Here is an 18,362-nt window from a genome sequence, read left to right as displayed (position 1 = left end):
CTTTGTTCCTTCCTTCATAGTACAAAGGATTCCATCAGCCCACAAATCCCTTTGGCGCAGCACCTCCTTTCGCTCAGGAGTCGAACTACATCCCCCACAATGCACTGCGCGCGGCGCCAGAAATGCGGTCCGCCGCCTCCCGCAGCTTTCCTTCTGTCCCTCCTACAACTCCCACAAGCCCCCACGGCCCCGGGCCTAGGCCCGGCCTCGGGTGGAGGCGGAGGCGGAGGCGCGGGAGTTATGGAGGGGGCGGGATCTGCAGGGAAGTGCGTCAGAGAAGGCGCGGGGAGAGTAGGGTGCTGTGGTCTGAGCTTCAGGGTGAAGCTGGCGGAGCAGGAGGATGGGCGGTGAGTGAGCGGGGTCGGCGTCGCTGGGCGGGGGTCGCGTGGCCGTTAGACGTTTCCAGCAGTTTGAAGAGGGGCCCCTCCTGGGGAGGAGCCGGGGCCAGGGCCGGCAGGTTCTGAGCCGCCTCGCAGCGGCGGGGTTTTCCCTTCGGCTGAGTGTTCTGGGGAGGGGCCTGGTTTGGTACTTGGGGCCCCTGGCCTGGGCGGCGCAGGACTGCAGGGCCCTGGCCCCAGCTTGCCTCGAGCTACCCCGGCCCGGTAGTGCGCCCTGCGAGGTGACAGCGCCAGTTGTCCGGCCTGGCAAACAGCCACTCAGGGTGCCGGGACCTTTAAAGGTCATTTGAGAGCACCAGGTTGAAAGAGGATTAGAAAAACAAGAATACAAAACCAACTTCTGGAGTTATTGTTAATCACTGCAATTGCCCTATCTCATCTGTGTCACACTTCCTGTCTTCCAAACTCAGCAACCCCAGTTTGCGAGCCTGTTTTCGTGCGCCTTTGTAAGGTGTTTGGTGCGGTCACGGTGTATACTTGCAGTATTTGACTCAGCTTGATCCGCCTTGAGTCATTTTACTGCGGCCATTTACTACTGCCGTTGAGCCCTGTCCACGCCTTGGGAGTGTTCATATTTTGCCAAATTCAGTTTTCTTTCTGGCCGAAGAGAAATCATTTAGTTTGCAGATAAGAAGATTCAAAAGTGTAAGGAATGGGGAGAGTAGATAGGAGTGGAGAATTTGGCGGCGCAGGGGAGTTTTCCTTAGCTTCGATGGATCCTAGGAGCAGATTGCTATCTAGCATTATTATATGTTACTGTTCTCTTCGCTCTTCTGCTCACCCGAACAACCCTTCTATCTGGGTTAACAAACATAACTCTGCCTTCCGAATAGCTGCTGACTCTTAACCTTGTTTTTAGAAGGTTTTCCTCCTCAGTGGAATCTGGGAGGAGCCAATTTTCTCTGCTTGCTTTTCTTGTGCCCTTTCACACTCAAACCCAGAACACTTAATGCTCTGAAGCAATAAAAATTCAGTCTGTAATTAAAAATATATGTATGGTACACGGCTGACTCTGAGCATGTCTATTGTTTGTATCTGTAATGTGTATGTCCATTTCAGTGTTGTCTGTTTTAGTGTGCAGGTGATAGACTAGAGAACAAGACCTCTGTCTCCGTAGCATCCTGGGTATGTGAGCATTCAATAAGTACTTTCATGATAATGAGTTTTATTTTGAATTTAATTAAGAACATGCTTGCCTTTATTTATTTTTATTCTTTAATGATTATACATTACATTAAGGGTCATGGGGTGGGAAATAGGATAAAGGGTGATTTTGAGATAATTCCTTTCAAAATATTTCCTGTATGTCCTTGAAGTCTAACTTTCTTCTTTCTCCAACTTTTAAACAGAGCAGTCTGAATGCCAGAATGGATAACCGTTTTGCTACAGCATTTGTAATTGCTTGTGTGCTTAGCCTCATTTCCACCATCTACATGGCAGCCTCAATTGGCACAGACTTCTGGTATGAATATCGAAGTCCAGTTCAAGAAAATTCCAGTGATTTGAACAAAAGCATCTGGGCCGACTTCGCTAGTGATGAGGCAGATGAAAAGACTTATAATGATGCACTTTTCCGATTTAATGGCACAATGGGATTGTGGAGACGGTGTATCACTATACCTCAAAACACATACTGGTATAGCCCACCAGAAAGGACAGGTATTTCTCTTATTTTAACTTTTGTCTACTTTACCTACTCAATAATAAAGTGATGTGATGATAACCCAATTATGTATAAGCAGGTTTGTGGGTTTTTTTCTCTCTGAAGAAATAAATCTGTGTGTCTCTTCTCTCTCTACCACTTTCTTTGCCCAACTTCTATGAATTATTATGATACTCAATACCGGTTGGATAAGTAACTGTCCTTATCTTGAGAAAGCCATCTTTGTACTTACTCAGTAAAATTCTTTTTATTAATCTCACATATGTCATGAGGAAATAATTGGGAAAGCACATTGGAAGACTTTAAATATTTGGTAACTGGTAAAAGAGTTAGTATCCAAAAGAAATTAACACATATGACTTGATAGTCTTTTCCTGTGTTAGCTGTGTTTCGGTAGTTATTATCATTTGCCCTGTAAATCTTAGAGGATATAATTTGACCAACTCTACATTCAAATCTGTGCATATTTGAGTCTGTTTTATAACAATCTTGACAAGAGTTTGTAGGTTAAAAATATGCATTACGGAAATAAAAAAAAATATAAGAAATTGTCTGATTTATTTTGCAAGCATTCTTAACATTAAAAAGTTTTAATTTCCAGATATTAAAATGGAAACTTTAGAGCTCTAAGGAACAACTTAGAATTTGTTTCTATTTATGACTACTTCTGTTGACCACTTAGTGGGAAGCACTGTATTCAGATCACAGCACAACAATTATTATACATCAAAAGGACAATTGTTATGATAATATAATGGAAAAAAGAAAGTAGGTGGGGGAGTGAGGTTGGGGGGACTGGTTGAAATAAATTGTAAAGTGTTCATTTCTACTTATGAGCATAGGAGCACTTGATGTTTGAATCTTACCAATCATTTATTAAATGCCTCCATATTCCATATAGTACATCAGGGAAGAATATAAATATCTTTGGTCCTGGGGAGCTAACATTCTGATAAGGGGTGTAGGCAGTAAGCTGAAGAAATAAGTATAATGATAGAAACAATAGTTAATTGTATAGTATGTTAGAAGATGTTGCATTGTATGAGAAAATGCAACAAAATAAAGGGATATGGAATGTGTAGGGAAGGGGATATTGATAGGCATAAGTTATGATGTTCAATAGTATAGGCAAGATAGGCTTCAACAAGATGTCACTTGAGTAAAGACTATGTAGGTGAAGGAGTTAGCTATATGGAAAACTTCAGGGGGAATCTTTTAAGTTGGAAGAAACAACAACAGCAAGGACCTCATGATGGGAACATTCCTGAAATAGTCAAAGACCAGCAAGGAAGCCACTGGGCTGGAGTGGAGGTGGAGAGGGAGAGTTGAGAATGCTGTCAGAAATTACTCTGGGAGTAGGGCAAACTTTGCAGGATTCTGTAGGCATGATGAAGGCTTCCGGTTTTTGCTCTCAGTGTGGTGGAGTATTGAGTTTTGAGCAGGAGAAATGATCTGGTCACCTAGACAGATGTATTGAAAACAGGCAGTAAACAAAAGTGGAAGCCAGGAAGCTATTGCACCAATTCTTAGGAGAGATGACTGTGACTTAGACCATGGTGGTAGCACTAAGCAGTGGCTGGATTTTAGATGGGTTTTGAAGGTAGATCCACTAGAATTTCCTGGTGGGATGCATGTAGGCAACAATGACTAAAGTTTCTGGTCTGAGGAACTAGAAGGATGGAATTATCATTACCTGAGATGGGAAGATGGCTGGGGGGTAGATTTGGCAGAGACCGTCAAAGTTCCTATTTATTTAAGTCTTTGTCTTCTCCTTCTCCCTAGTCTTCTTGCATATCTGTTCTCATTCATTTTACTGCTCCAACTTTTTTTTTTTTCTTCCCTTCCTCGTGTCTGTGTCTTAAGCCTGCTGCTGAGAACCACTGGCATTCATTGGGCATCCGTGAATCCTGTGTGTCACTCAAGGCCAAAGAGGTTGCTGTCCTCTGGGAACATCCTTTTATATCACTTTTTATTTCAGAGAATAATTACTGAAAGGGATTTTTGTTAAATGTTTATAATTAAAACAACAAGCAGTCATTGTTATTCATGTTGCAGAGTCATTTGATGTGGTCACAAAATGCATGAGTTTCACGCTAAATGAGCAGTTCATGGAGAAATATGTTGATCCTGGAAACCACAATAGTGGGATTGATCTACTTCGGACCTGTGAGTACACTGATCTCAGCAGTACAGTTGGGGGAAGAAGGAAATAAATTTTCCATTCATTGATCGCCATTATTGGAACAAGATGTGTCCGTACATTGCATCAGTTTGGAATAAGATCTCTAGTGATATCCCAGTGAACTCTGTTCTGTTATAACATATTTTAAAGTTAGATACATACTTACCAAATTGGAAGTATGAATACATTGGATGACAGAATCTAGACCTCCTCAAAAGATGATATTAGTTGGTCCTTTTAAAGAGTAAATTTAGTAGGGCTAAATAATAAATTCCTGTATTTGAGATAAGCATTTTAGTTACTTGGGTTCAGATAGGGATATGTGAAAAAGTTGACTTCAAGATCTATATGAGTCAAGGGTCAGGACTACCAAAAATGTTAATCCAGTCTTAGGCTGTAGTAACAGAAATATAGATATAAAAAACAAATGAAAGTATTTATTGGGAGCATTCTGTTCTTTGACAGACTACCTAGAAAATACTGCCTTCATATTTGGACCTGATATTCAGGCTGTAGAGACTTCCTGGAGCTTGTGCATAGAATGACCATGTCATGAGGGGAAGCATTGAATAAATATGGCAAGTAGACTTGACCCTGGAATAATGTAGGGGTTAGAGCACTGACCCCTTCACACAGTCGAAAATCCATATGTAACTTTTGACTTCTCCAGAACATAACTACTAATAACCTCCAGTTGATCAGAAGTCTTACCAATAACGTAGAACAGTCAACTGAGACATTTTGTAATATATATATATTATATGCTATGTTATTATATAAAGTAAGCTAGAGAAAAGAGAATGTTACCAAGAAAGTCATAAGGAAGAGAAAATACATTTACAGTCCTGTTCTATTAAAAATTTGCATGTATGTCAGCCTGTATAAACTGTGTTATTCAAGGTATTCAATTTTGTATTGCAAATATATAAGAAGAAGTTTATTACTAAATGTGTTTGAAGGGAAGTTGGAGAAAAGACTTTTATGTAGTTCCAAAAACTAAAATGAGCCCTAGAAGGTCAAACTTGGTTTAGAGTTGATATTAAGATATTACTAATAATTAAAATAGTGTAAAAATGGAAGTCATGTAAAGTCCATCAGCTTTCCTCTTCTGTTGAGGGAAATTATGATAATTAAAGCTGCCATTTATTGAATGCTGAGATCTTCTGCTCTGTGCTTTATGTATATTATTTCAACAGGTCTTTTATAACCACCATTCATTTACTTCTTAATCCTGCCTTGAGATCCTAGAAGGATGTAGATTCATTTATATGTGGAACCGGAAGGTTTTGCTTCAAATGCTGGCTCTACTGATTACTGTGTTACCCTGTACAAGTTATTTATACCTCTTGCTTCTGTTCCCTCATTTATAAAATGGAGATCATAATAGTACATCCTTCATAGGGGTTTTGGGAGGATTAATACACAAAGCATCAGTGCCTGACACAGTGAGCCCTCAGTAACTGCTAACTGTTAGTGTCCGTTTGCTTTTATCAGGTAGCATCTTTTTGAACAAAGTGCTTTAAAGAAGAATCCCCAATATTAAAGTATTCCTTTCTCACTTTTTAAAAAAAGATTTTAAAATTTATTTTAGAGAGATTGGGAGAGAGGTAGCATGAGTGGGGGGAGGGGCAGAGGGAGAAAGAATCTTAGGCAGACTCCCCACTGAGCTTTGAGCCCAACACAGGGCTCTTTCTCAGGGCCCTGAGATCACCACCTGCTCAGAAACCAAGAGTGGTATATGCTCAACCAATAGCGCCATCCAGGGGTCCCTCCTTTCTCACTTTTTGAGAAAAGGTCTAATAAGTACATGAAAGAAATTGCCATTGTGAAAAACTGTCTGAAATTGTGGTAACATATCTTTTTTTCTCTTTTTCAAAATCAGATCTTTGGCGTTGCCAGTTCCTTTTACCTTTTGTTAGTCTAGGTTTGATGTGCTTTGGGGCTGTGATTGGACTTTGTGCTTGCATTTGCCGGAGTTTATATCCCACCATTGCCACAGGCATTCTCCATCTCCTTGCAGGTGAGTCTTGTCATTATACGTACCTTTTATCTTCTTCCTGTTCCCATAGAGACAAAGAGTCATAATTCTTAAACATTCACATATTGTTGCCCTGTCATGTTGCCTGAAAAGCTCTTACGAGGCTCTTACCTAGTTATGTTTTGTTTTCCTCCAAGGTCTCTGTACGCTGGGCTCAGTGAGTTGTTATGTTGCTGGAATTAAGCTACTCCACCAGAAGCTAGGGCTACCTGAGAACGTGTCTGGTGAATTTGGATGGTCCTTCTGCCTGGCTTGCGTCTCAGCTCCCTTACAGTTCATGGCTTCTGCTCTCTTCATCTGGGCTGCTCATACCAACCGGAAAGAGTACACCTTAATGAAGGCATATCGTGTGGCATGAGTGGGAAGCTGCCTGCTTTGCAATTGCCATTTTATTTTTCAATATTAATATTCTCCTTGTCCCCCCCCCCATTGTTTTTAATTTATTTTTTTTCTTTGTGGATATACCATTTTATCCTGAAAATCCATTCTATTTATTCACACAGACAGTTGTTTCTTAATACCACTAAAATTTATATGGATTATTCTGAATGAGTCCATCTTTTAAACAAACTAATCTAGGTTCAGAGTCCAGACAGCAAGAAATGGGTAGACACTTGCCACACATTTGTGAAAGAAAACTGATAGTGGGAAATTGACCCAAACACATCTACTGAAGTCTGTTAGACTTCTCAGTAAATATCTGTTGAACTGAAAACTTGTCAGTGTCATCGTTGTCAGAACTTAGGGTCACTTTGCCATTGTAGATAGCCTGTCCGCCAGAGCATTAATGCTATTTTCAAAGATTTTAAGCTATATAAAATAAGATTATCTAAGATCCTTATCCCCAAATACAGGCATACAGCTTTATTCAAGGTGAAGTACGGCAGCTGTTTAACTAAACTGTGTCTGTCTGCAAGAAAGGAAGTGAAAAATACAGTGTTTACTGGAAATTTTAACTTCGTAACTGCAAGAATTCCAATTCAGCCAGACAAGAGGATTAACCTTATTTTACTTTACCTTTTTTTGTATTTTTTTTTTTTTTTAAGCTTCCTTAATGTCAGGATTTTCAGTACAACCAAACCATTTTGGATTTTTGCTCCTTGCCTCCTCACACATCAGGCTTATTAAGAGTGCTTTCTTTCTAACATGACTTTGGGGTCACGGAGTAATATTTTCCAACTCCTTTCTATTTATTCCAGCTCAGTACCATGAAGAAGGTTCCACCATAATGACCCTCCAGAGCTAGGAAAACTACCACAAGACCTAAAGCTTTGGCTGGTCATTAACTTCCAACTATGGTCTTTATTTCTTGTGGTGAAATGATGTGCCTTTCCTTGCCTAAATCCCTTCCTGGTGTGTATCAACATTATTTAACATCTTCTAATTCAGTCATTTTTTTATAAATATGTCTATAAACATTGAACTTTAAAAAAATCTTATTTACTTATTCCATTACTGTAGCACTTGACAGATTTTAAAAAATGTAACTTAGTAATTTCTTACAGTATCCTAAATCTGTCTTTTTTAAAAAATAAAAAAATGAGAAGAAACTCAATTGTGTATCATGTCTGAGTTGATTTAAATCTCAATATTTCAGGATAAAGAAGTACAGGATTCTGAATGAGGATCTCTGTTTGGAAAATGCCTTTTTTCTGGTATCTCTGTTTTATCTTCCAAAAAATATGGGAACTCCTTGCCCTCATTAGAAAATAAGAGCTTCTTTATCCATTATGTTTCAGAGTTTTAAAAACATGTTTTCAGAGTAGTTTTATGGTCCTATGTGTCCTATTTAATGTGGCTAGATTTTAAAAGTCATATAATGGCTATGGGTGTTTGTGTTCTAGAGCACAGAAATAATCAAGTCTGCTTCTGACTTAGAGCAGAGCCAGTACTACTCTGCAGCTGATAACTGCCTATGCAGTTGCTGCTTACTCACTTTTCTACCTCTTCCTCACTCCTCACGTTTCGTTGCCTTTCAGCACCTTTTGTGGAAGGTAGAAAAGCTAAGTAAACATACAAAGCGTTTGGGCACAGGGTTTTAAAATTATTGACCAATATGACATTTTTGTATTGGGAGATACTTATTTTGGACAACGTCCCTGCCTCTTGTCACCCCAAGTTGTCTGTGACTGTCAGTCCAACACCAGTCTTTAATATGTACTGTGGAAACTCAAGTCACTATCCGACTTTGAGTTCCAGCCTCACTGGTAGTATCCTGAAGCATGGGAAGCCGGCATCATATGCCCTGGTGTTACATATGTGTTGTGGTTGATATTTCAAGCACAGCTGAGGTGGTCTTTTGTGAAGACTTTTCTTTGGAACACACAGAGCTGTGTTGTTTCATTTGAGGTGAAAATTAGTTTTCAGCTGTCTCTTGTGTCTATTCAGGTGGAACCATATGAAATTGGTGATATTTGACCATTTTGACAAGTATAGTTTTGTTCATCTCTTTTCACTGAATCTTTGAAAGCCACCCCCAAAGTTAAAACTCAATTTTCAGAACATGAGTTTTATGGCAATTTAAGAATCATGTTTTAAAATCTTAATTTCATGGTTCCTAATCTCATCAAGTGATGTGAATAAATATCTTTTAATTTTTTTTGGCAAAAATTTTTAGAGATAGCCATAAAAACAGTAAAAGTTGACACAATAAAATGGGAGTAATCCTAGAAGAATTTATTTGTTTAGTTAACACTTCACCTATGTCATGATACTCTAGGGTCTCAGTAACTTAATAATGAAGTAATAGTAATGTGTTAATACTTGCCTGCTTAAAGTACTTCTGTGTTTTTGTGTTGGGGTGGAGGGGAGGGAAAAAGTTGGTAAGTTACTTAAAGATGGACTGATGTAGTCACACCAGTGACTTCAGCCTTTCTGCCCCTCTCAGTCTTCTAGACTTCTGTTCTTGTTTCTCTTCATGCAGCTTGTGTTGTCATTGGTATATTCAGGAGCAACTTGGGACTCCCCATGTTCCCATAACCTCTCACGGCCCCTTCCTTCAAATCCTTAGGCTTAAGGCTTATCTTCATAGACTGTTCTATCTGGTTTTCTTATTCTCAGTCTCAAGATACTAAGGATGGCTGTTCAAAACTACTCGGCTGATTCTGTTTAAAAAGTTATGCTTTTTGACTTTAGCTGCTTGACAGTTGTTGATTTATTATTACTCCCTACCACACATTCTCCAAATCTCTACAAAAGTTAGTTGTTGGAAACCCTTACTCTTCTGCCTCAATTTACATAGAGGGAGTTTTATGTTCTTTTTAATGAGGAAATACTGAAATGAACTCTTTCAGTTTCTGCAGTCATTTTTGCTCCTCCCTAAAAAAAAAGGAATATATTATGACTGGAGATATTGCTAGGATCATGGCATCCGCAAAAAGCAGCACAGTGTGTGATGGTTAAGTATCTAGCTCAGAAGACATTCTGGAATACTAAATTTGTAATCCCAGGTCTGTCACTTAGCCTTTCCAAGCCCCACTTTCCCCATCTGTGAAATGCTATGATTATCATACCTGCCTCATACAGTTGCAATGAGGATTATGTAAATTGCTGAGCATAAAGTACTTAGTACTCAGAAAATGCTAGTTATGACAGGCTGCATGAAGAGGGGATGAGGTTACCAAGCCTATAGAGCAGTGCTTCTCAGCCTAGGCTGCATGTTGGAATTGCCTGGAAAACTTTAAAAAATATTTGCGCCCCAGACATTTTGTGATTTACTCAGTCTGAGGTGTGTCCAGGTCACTGATTTTTTTTTAAATCTTTCAAAGTGATTCCAGTGGGTAACTATGTTTGGAAACTATATTTGAACTTAGTTTAAAAGCAAGAAATAGGATTCCCTGTCTCCTAGGCAGATTGTCAGAAACTGACAGTGGGCTTTGTCAAATAAACAGACCTGGTATGGTGCCTGCTTTCTAGAAGCCATTTCTTTCCTGTGCTTTCCAACACTCTCTTCTGTTAACTAACTGGCTTTTGGAGACAGGCACCAATCCATCCCACCAGCGCTGGATGGAGATGTGTATGAAGAATGTGCCTGCAGACCCAATACACTCCTGTGGCTTGTCCTAAGGTTTAGATTTGGCAAGAAGTATAGGAAGCCTCATTTGTTTTGGCTTCAATTCCAAATTATTTTCTTTAATCTGGTACTTTCAGGGACTCTGTACTTTGGAGTGGCTAGGTCTCAATAAATAAAGTGAATACTTTGACCCCTGTCTGCTTATCAATTCATTGCATTCCTGCTGTTTTGTTTAGAATCACACAGGACAGGGGCATGAGTTACCGACATCAACCTCTTCACAAGTCAGAAGTACTTGAGAATGGACATAGAAAATGAGGATAAAATAGTATCTGCCTTGACAGGTTACTGTGGCAGTTAAATGGACCCTGAAAGGTAAAAGCTTAATAAAGGGTAGGTATTTGTTTCTGGAGGCCAACACAGCACGTGGGGAGGAGGCAGCCTTTGCCTGGCCTCTTTGGTCAGGTTGTATGCATGGGAGTTGGAACTGCTCTGGCTTGTCCTGTGACTGCCATTCAGCAGGGATTAGGGCTGGGGCTAGTGCTGTGTTAGTGGGGAGAGTCTAGTTTCCAGTTTAAGGTTCAGAACAGTTCATTACATGGACTTTTTAGCCATCTTTGCATCTCAAAGTGGAAGAATTTTTAAAGCTTCTGTTTGTATCTTTTGTCTCAAACGAGACACCACTTAATGTGGGATCTTTGGTTTTTCAATGATTTTGCTAAGTGTCAGTTGGTGATTTAAGATTGGCTGCCTCAAAAATCTGTCTTTATCTTGTTTAAATCCACATCCATTGAGGGAACAGGAAGAAATTGGATTTCTGCGGCTTATTCTCAGACTCCTAAAATCAACTACTACCACCTGCAATGCAATTTGATTCAGATGGTTCATTTTAAGAGCTAAGCATAGCGGGGCCGCTGGGTGGCTCAGTGGGTTAAGCCTCTGCCTTTGGCTCAGGTCATGATCTCAGGGTCCTGGAATCGAGTCCCACATTGGACTCTCTGCTCAGTGGGGAGCCTGCTTCCTTCTCTCTCTCTCTTTGCCTGCCTCTCTGCCTACTTGTGATCTCTGTCTGTCAAATAAATAAATAAATTCTTAAAAAAAAAAAAAAGCTAAGCATGGCAACAGATTTCAGGAACACACATCATAGGTCCAATCTCTGGGTATTATTCATGAGTACTTACAATAAATTGTAGAGTGGGACTTTTCTTGTTGTCCCGAACTTAAAGGAGCATGTAAGGTCATGTAAGACAAGAAATTAACCAAAAAGATTCTAGAAAGACTTCAAACAATTAGGGCTATAAACCCCTTCTAGGACTTATTTAGAGGTAGCAGAACCAATTTTATTCCCTAACTCTGCAACTATCACCCCAGGCAGTGCTCCTCCTTCCTCCACACTTGAAATAAGAAGATGATGGGAAGGAAAAAAGGGAAGAAGAGGCCTGGGTCCTTAAGTTGAGGATATTGTGGCCTCTCCTCTCCTCCTCCACAGCAGGGAGGTAAGGACTTCCTCCTGGACACCATTCTAGATGAACAAGTCCAGCTACCCTCTGGTTCATTCAAGACTTTCACATCCACAGAACTACCTTGGATTTAGACAAATCTACTGAAAATCCCAGCTCTTTTTTTTTTTTTTTTTTTACTGCCAATTCTTTTTTACATCTCAGTGGGATAAAAATGTCCATCTTCATGTTTGTTGTGAGGGTTAAATAGTATCTGCAAATCACTTAACATGGTGTCCAGCACATCTTTGGATTTCAAGAAATGGTAACCATAATTAATCTGCAGATAATGGTAACCATAATTAATCTGCAGATAATGGTAACCATAATTAATCTGCAGATAATGGTAACCATAATTAATCTGCAGATGATTTCAGATCCCCAGTCTCACCTTCTCTCCAAAGCTCTAGGTCTAAACTTTCTAACTGCCTTTAAGACAGCTCCATTTGAGGGCGCCTGGGTGGCTCAGTGGGTTAAGCCGCTGCCTTCGGCTCAGGTCATGATCTCAGGGTCCTGGGATCGAGTCCCGCATCGGGCTCTCTGCTCAGCGGGGAGCCTGCTTCCTCCTCTCTCTGCCTGCCTCTCTGCCTACTTGTGATCTCTCTCTGTCAAATAAATAAATAAAATCTTAAAAAAAAAAAAAAGACAGCTCCATTTGAATATTTTCATGATTCCTAAAACTTAATATGTCCAGATTAAACTCATCTTTCTTCTCATAATTTCTCCTGTTCCCATTATCTTTATGTTTCTTCCATCACCTAGATTTTCAATGTTGACAACATCTTCAGCTCTTGTTTCTGTGACTTATATATCCAAGGCTTTTTGACTCTACTCCCATAAGGTCTATCTCACTAAAACCCACCTGTCCTACCCTGGTTCAGGCTCTTGGATGACAGTAACTTCTCTGCTCATGTCCTCACTGCCAGCTCTCTCCTATAATCCATTTTACACACCCTGCCAGTCCAATTTGCAAGAGCATAGATTTGATCACATCAACCTTTTATTTAAAAATTTTCAATGAGGGGCACCTGGGTGGCTCAGTCAGTTAAGTGTCTGCCTTGGGCTCAGGTTATGGTCTTGGGATCCTGGGATCCTGGGATCCAGGCCCATGTCATGTTCCCTACTCAGCAAGGAGTCTGCTTCTTCCTCTCCCTCTGCCTCTCCCCCTGCTCATTCTCTCTCTCTGTCTCTCTCTCAAGTGAATAAAAAAAATCTTTAAAAGAAAATTTTCAATGACTCCTCATTGCTTATAGAAAAATCTAGAATAGTCTAGATTTAGTCTCCCATCCAAGTTCTATAACTAGCTAGCTGTATCTTTGCAGTATTTTCTGTTTCCCTCCTTTAGATTTGTTCAAACTCACTATTGCTTTTTCCCAGTTTGTGTTTTCTTAAGTGCATGCTTCTTATTATACTGCCTTCATTTCTGGAATACTATTCTCCACATATTCAAATTCTGTCCATATCACATTATTGAAATTACAGTTTCAAAATCATAACCATTTCTTTACCAAGTAGACTATTTTAAAGCTTATCTAAAGTGTCTTATTCTTTTGAACTCCTTATAACACACTGAGCAACTTCTTTCTTGTGGCTTTGGTCACTTCCTGCCTTGCATAGCGTTGATTAATATGCATTCATCTTCTGTACTAGAATGTATTGCTTATTTAATCTTTGTATCTCCAAACATCTTCCACATTGCCTTGCAAAGAGTAGTCCCTCAAGAAATAAGAGGTTTCTGAGTGATAATCCTTAAAATTATTAGAAAGCCTCAGTGTAAAATATATGCTTAAAATTACATTATCTAGAAAGAATTAGAATTAAAAAGAATTAGGATAGACAAGAGGTCAAGTCTAACACTTCGGAGGGAAAGCTCTATAGCAGGTCCTGCAAGGTAACAGATTTATAGATTTAGCCTTCCCACTCTTACCTGGAAGAGGATGTGGGTGCAGTTCTTTGCCAGTTGTGATGGGAAATGAACAATTTAAGTTAATAATTTAGGCTTTTGTGAGTTTTTGCACATTTTTATATGAAGAGCTTAATCTAGAAAATGTTTAAAGTTTTTTTTAAATCAACTTGTTTAGAAGACATTTCAGAACTATATAAAACACTGATGAAAGAAATTGAAGATGACACAAACAAATGGAAAGATAGTCCATATTCATGGATTGGAAGGACAAATATTGTTAAAATGTCCATACTACCCAATCTATAGAATTAATGCAAATGCTATCAAAATACCAACAGCATTTTTTCACAGAACTAGAACAAATAATTCTAAAATTTGTATGGAACCACAAAAGACCCCAAGTAGCAAAAGCCATCTTGTAAAAGAACAAGACAGGGAGTATCACAATCCCAGATTTCAATATACACTGCAGTGCTGTAGTAATCAAGATCGTATGGTACTGGCACACAAATAGACACAAGGATCTATGGAACCGAAGAGAGCCCAGAAATAAACCCATACTTATATGGTCAATTTATCTTTGACAAATGAAATGAGGAAAACAATGGGAAAGAGTTTCTTCAACAAATGGTGCAGGAAAAACTTTTTCACACAAAAGTTTAAAACTGAGGCGCTTTCTTACATCCTATGCAAAAATAAACTCAAAATGATTAAAGACTTAAATGTGAGACCTAAAACCATAAAAAACTTGGAAGAGAGCATAGACAGTAATTTTTCTGACATCGGCCATAGCAACATTTTTCTAGAAATGTTTTTTAAGGCAAGAGAAACAAAACCAAATTAAACTATTGGGACTACACCAAAATAAAAAGCTTCTGCACAGCAAAAGAAAGAGTCAACAAAACAAAAAAGACAACTTATTGAATGGAAGGAGATATTTGGAAATGACATATCTGATGAGATTAGCTTCTAACATATATAAAGTACTTATACAACTGAACACCCAAAAACCTAGTCTCTGATTAAAAATGGGCAGAAGACATTTTTCCAAAGAAGACACATAGAAGGCCAACAGACCACAATATGAACGTTCTTAAAAAAAATTAAAAATAAAATTACCATATGATCCAGTAATTCCACTACTGGGTATTTACCCAAAGAATATGAAAACTCTTATTCAAAAAGAAATATGCACTTCTATGGTTATTGCAGCATAATAGCCAGATAATGGAAGCAACCCAGTGCCCCTCCATAAATGAACGGATAAAGGAGTTGTAATAAACACACACAGACGCACACACACACACACACACACACTGGAATATTATTCAGTCATAAAAAGAATGAAATCTTGCCATTTGCAACAACATGGATGGATCTAGAAGTATAATGCTCAGTAAGTTAAGTCAGAGAAAGACAAATGCCATATGATTTCAATTACATGTAGAATTTAAGAAACAAATCAAATGAGCAAAGAAAAAAGATAAACAAAAGAACAGACTTAAACATAAAAAACAAACTGGTGGTTACCAATGGAGAGGTGGAGGAAGAGTGAAATAGGTAAAGGGATTAAGAATATACTTATTGTAATGGGCACTGAATAATGTATAGAATTATCGAATCATTATATTGTACACCTGAAACGAATACAACAGCGGATGTTAACTGACATTTTAAAAAAGTAATGGAGACTGATGGCACCTAATGTTAAAGAAATGCCATCACTGGTAATATACAGACTGGCTCTGAGAACCACCTATTGAAAAGGCTGAGGAATAATGACAACTATTCAGGCAACAAATTTCAGGAGAAACTCAATTGCCTCAAAAGCCCTTTTTAATTCCACTACTAGTTTTCATGAACAAATTGTCATTTGTATTGTAATGTTTACTGTATGTTACTGTAATGTTTTTCTTTTGTGATATATTATCAAAGCACATATAAAATAATAACATGAATAAAAACAAAAAAGATTCAGAACTCAACACTGTTGGAGAAGTTTGATGCAGTCAATCCTTATCTATCTTTATCTATATTTAAACTATGAAGTAAAGTTCTACAATGAAATCAGGGCATTGTTCCATTGTTATAAGTTTAATAGGTAAACTGAGGGGAGTATGAGTACTTTAATGGAATGAAGATGTCTCATTTCAAAGGCATAGTCATCAAGAGGTAACTTTTCATCAAGAGGAAATTTTATCATATATTTCCAGTCAGGATCTGTTCACAAAGAACTCTGTCAGTATTATGCCAGTCTCTCTTGATTTCTAAAATAGTACTCATCTTGATTAATAGATATTTAACAAACAATAATTTATTTCCTTCAAAGGAAATTAGTCCAATATTTGGTTCAATAAATAATTTTTACATTGTCCTAAGTTGCCTTAGATGATTATTTATTTATCAACAATCTTTGCATTCTGTCTCATTATTCTTAGGATACCTTCCAAGCTCCTGAAATGGCATTTTGCTCTCACCAGCAATTTTCATTCTCCAAAATGACTGACTTTTGAATTTTCTCAGTGGGTCATGCCTACCATAGTTTAAAAACATGACCTTATAATTCTTCATTCACCCGGCCATTCAGAGGTGTATTTTCTGTCTTATTCCCCTGAATCTGAGCTAACTTGTATTGCTTTGACTAAAAGAGTTTGATTTAAATAATACAATGAGTTCATAAAAGGTTATGTGGCTTTAGGTTGGTTTTCTCCTGAAACAATTGATTTTAGAATACTCACTTCTGAAACATTCCCTCTCAGAACTCACCTGCCATGCTGTGAAGCCCAGGCCACGTGGAGAGACCTTGAGTAGATGATCCAGTCAAATCCCCAAGCTAAGCTCCCAGCTGACAGCCAAGATCATCTTTCAACCATGTGCTAAGCCTTCAGATGACTCTGGCTCCACCACTATCTTGCTGTAAGCCTGCGAGCCTCCAATCAAGAACCACTCAGCTAAGCCCATTCAATCTAAAAACTCTAAGAGATAATAATAATTTGTTGTTTTTGCTGCTACATTTTGGGGTCATTTGTTATACAATCACAGTATCTAGAACAATCTCCTTTCCCACCACAGGCTTTCAAAAGGTATTTTTCTCTTCCTGATTGGTTTTTCTGAGCCCCCCCAATCCCATGCTGTCCCCACTCTTTTGCATGGCTAACTCCTATTGAATTTTTAAATCAAGCTTAATATTTACTTATTCACCACATTTTACCTGGCCACCTACCTTGGGCTCATTCTCCCTCTTATTATTTCATACACTGTGAAATTCTTGACTATGGTAATAGAGTTCAAGTTGGGGAGTGATTCTATGTGTCATCTCTCCTATTAAACTCCATGGATGCAATCATCCCATACCTTAGCATAATATAAGGGACGTTCTGGGGTCACTAAATACTACCAAAGTCCTTTTTGAGAAGGACATGGAAAGAGTTCAGTCCAGTCTGGTAATCTAGGTCAGTTAGTGAAATATTAAAACAAAAAAAGCCATTCAGAGTTGGAACTGTCTCTCTTCTTAGCTTAGGCTTGTCTCTGGCTGGGAGGCCTGCAGTAGAGGAGGGAAGTGAGCTGTCTTTTCTGCCCTCAGTCACTTTCTTCTACATAAACAAAAACTTTCTGGCCTTCCAAGGTCAAACTGTGGAAAGAGTAGGTTAGGAAGGAGGACAGTATAATGTGGCTGGTACAGATGTCATCTGACCTTGGGGTATGTAGCCCATACACAATTGCTGGTTCTTTCTCTTTAAAAGCCATTTCAGGGGAGTTTCTCAGAGACCCTCCATCAGCAGACCTTCAGACTATATTTCTTTTAACAAGTGAAATCAGTGCCTCTCCTTTAGCTGTGGGCTTACCACTCCCTCCTCAGTCCTTGAGTTCTTGGTGCTTCAGAAAAATAAAAACCAGACCCGCAAGAGACCAAGTGACCCTTGGAGAAGTAGGAGAACTCGGATTTATTTTACACCAGTGGACCCAGATGAGCTTGTATTGGAACTTCTGGGCCCCGGAAAACAGGGTTATAGGCTTCTATAGGGGACTGCAGGCAGTTGGGTTCCAAGAGCCATGCTGACTGCCAATAGGTGGGTTTAAACTTGGGGAGCAGGGGCTGCTTTAGGCGGGAAGAGTAGCACAGGAGGCCTGTGGCAGGAAGACTGTTTACAGAAGCAGAAATGGTTGGTTATTTCTTGCTCCCCGTAGGGCTTATGGTTATCTCTAGCTTATTATTAGTAACTTTTCATATTCCGGGGCCTCCTGGCCTGGGCCTTCCCTGGGTAATTTTCCTCTTCACTGGTAGTGTGATTTCTTTCTGTTGGGATCATATTACTCTCAGGTTGTTCAGGAGTTCTCTCTCAATCTCTCTCTCTGTCTCTCTCTTTTTCTTCTTCTTCTCTTCTTCTCCTCCTCCTCCTCCTCCTTCTTCTTATTTAACCAGGACTCCTATTGTGAGGGAAACATTTAGCTCCCAAGAAACAAGAACAGTTAAGTCCCTCTCAACTGAACTCACACTACTTCATGCTTCAGGCTCATCTGGCCAACCCCTTTTATTGTCAGACTTTTCAAGTGTGAGTCAGATGTTCTTACACAGATTTCTCAAATGCCAGGGGGCACATGCCAAGTTCCCTCAGTAAAACCCTTCTCAACTGGCAAGCTCCGTCCTTACCATAGTGGATGGG

The 18,362-nt window shown here is 39.1% G+C and overlaps 1 protein-coding gene across 1 annotated transcript; it reads left to right on the top strand.

Annotated features, from left to right (window-relative positions):
- The first annotated feature begins 249 nt into the window (after window positions 1-249).
- CLDND1 (claudin domain containing 1) lies at window positions 250-7,836 on the top strand. Its single transcript, XM_044251194.1, has 5 exons — window positions 250-347; window positions 1,748-2,057; window positions 4,117-4,227; window positions 6,126-6,263; window positions 6,419-7,836. The coding sequence occupies exons 2-5, from the start codon at window positions 1,766-1,768 to the stop codon at window positions 6,637-6,639; spliced, it is 762 nt and encodes a 253-aa protein (XP_044107129.1). The 5' UTR covers window positions 250-347; window positions 1,748-1,765; the 3' UTR covers window positions 6,640-7,836.
- The last annotated feature ends 10,526 nt before the right edge of the window (window positions 7,837-18,362 follow it).

Source organism: Neovison vison, chromosome 6 (genome assembly GCF_020171115.1).
Source record: "Neovison vison isolate M4711 chromosome 6, ASM_NN_V1, whole genome shotgun sequence".
NCBI classification, from domain to species: domain Eukaryota; kingdom Metazoa; phylum Chordata; class Mammalia; order Carnivora; family Mustelidae; genus Neogale; species Neogale vison.
Note: the sequence above shows the minus strand (reverse complement) of the source record. Positions and strands in the feature narration are given on the sequence as shown.

Coding starts and splice junctions, on each gene's coding strand:
- CLDND1 (XM_044251194.1), top strand. CDS start 1,766: ATGGATAACCGTTTTGCTACAGCATTTGTAATTGCTTGTGTGCTTAGC. Junction 2,058..4,116: donor TAGCCCACCAGAAAGGACAG/GTATTTCTCTTA, acceptor TTCATGTTGCAG/AGTCATTTGATGTGGTCACA. Junction 4,228..6,125: donor GATTGATCTACTTCGGACCT/GTGAGTACACTG, acceptor TTTCAAAATCAG/ATCTTTGGCGTTGCCAGTTC.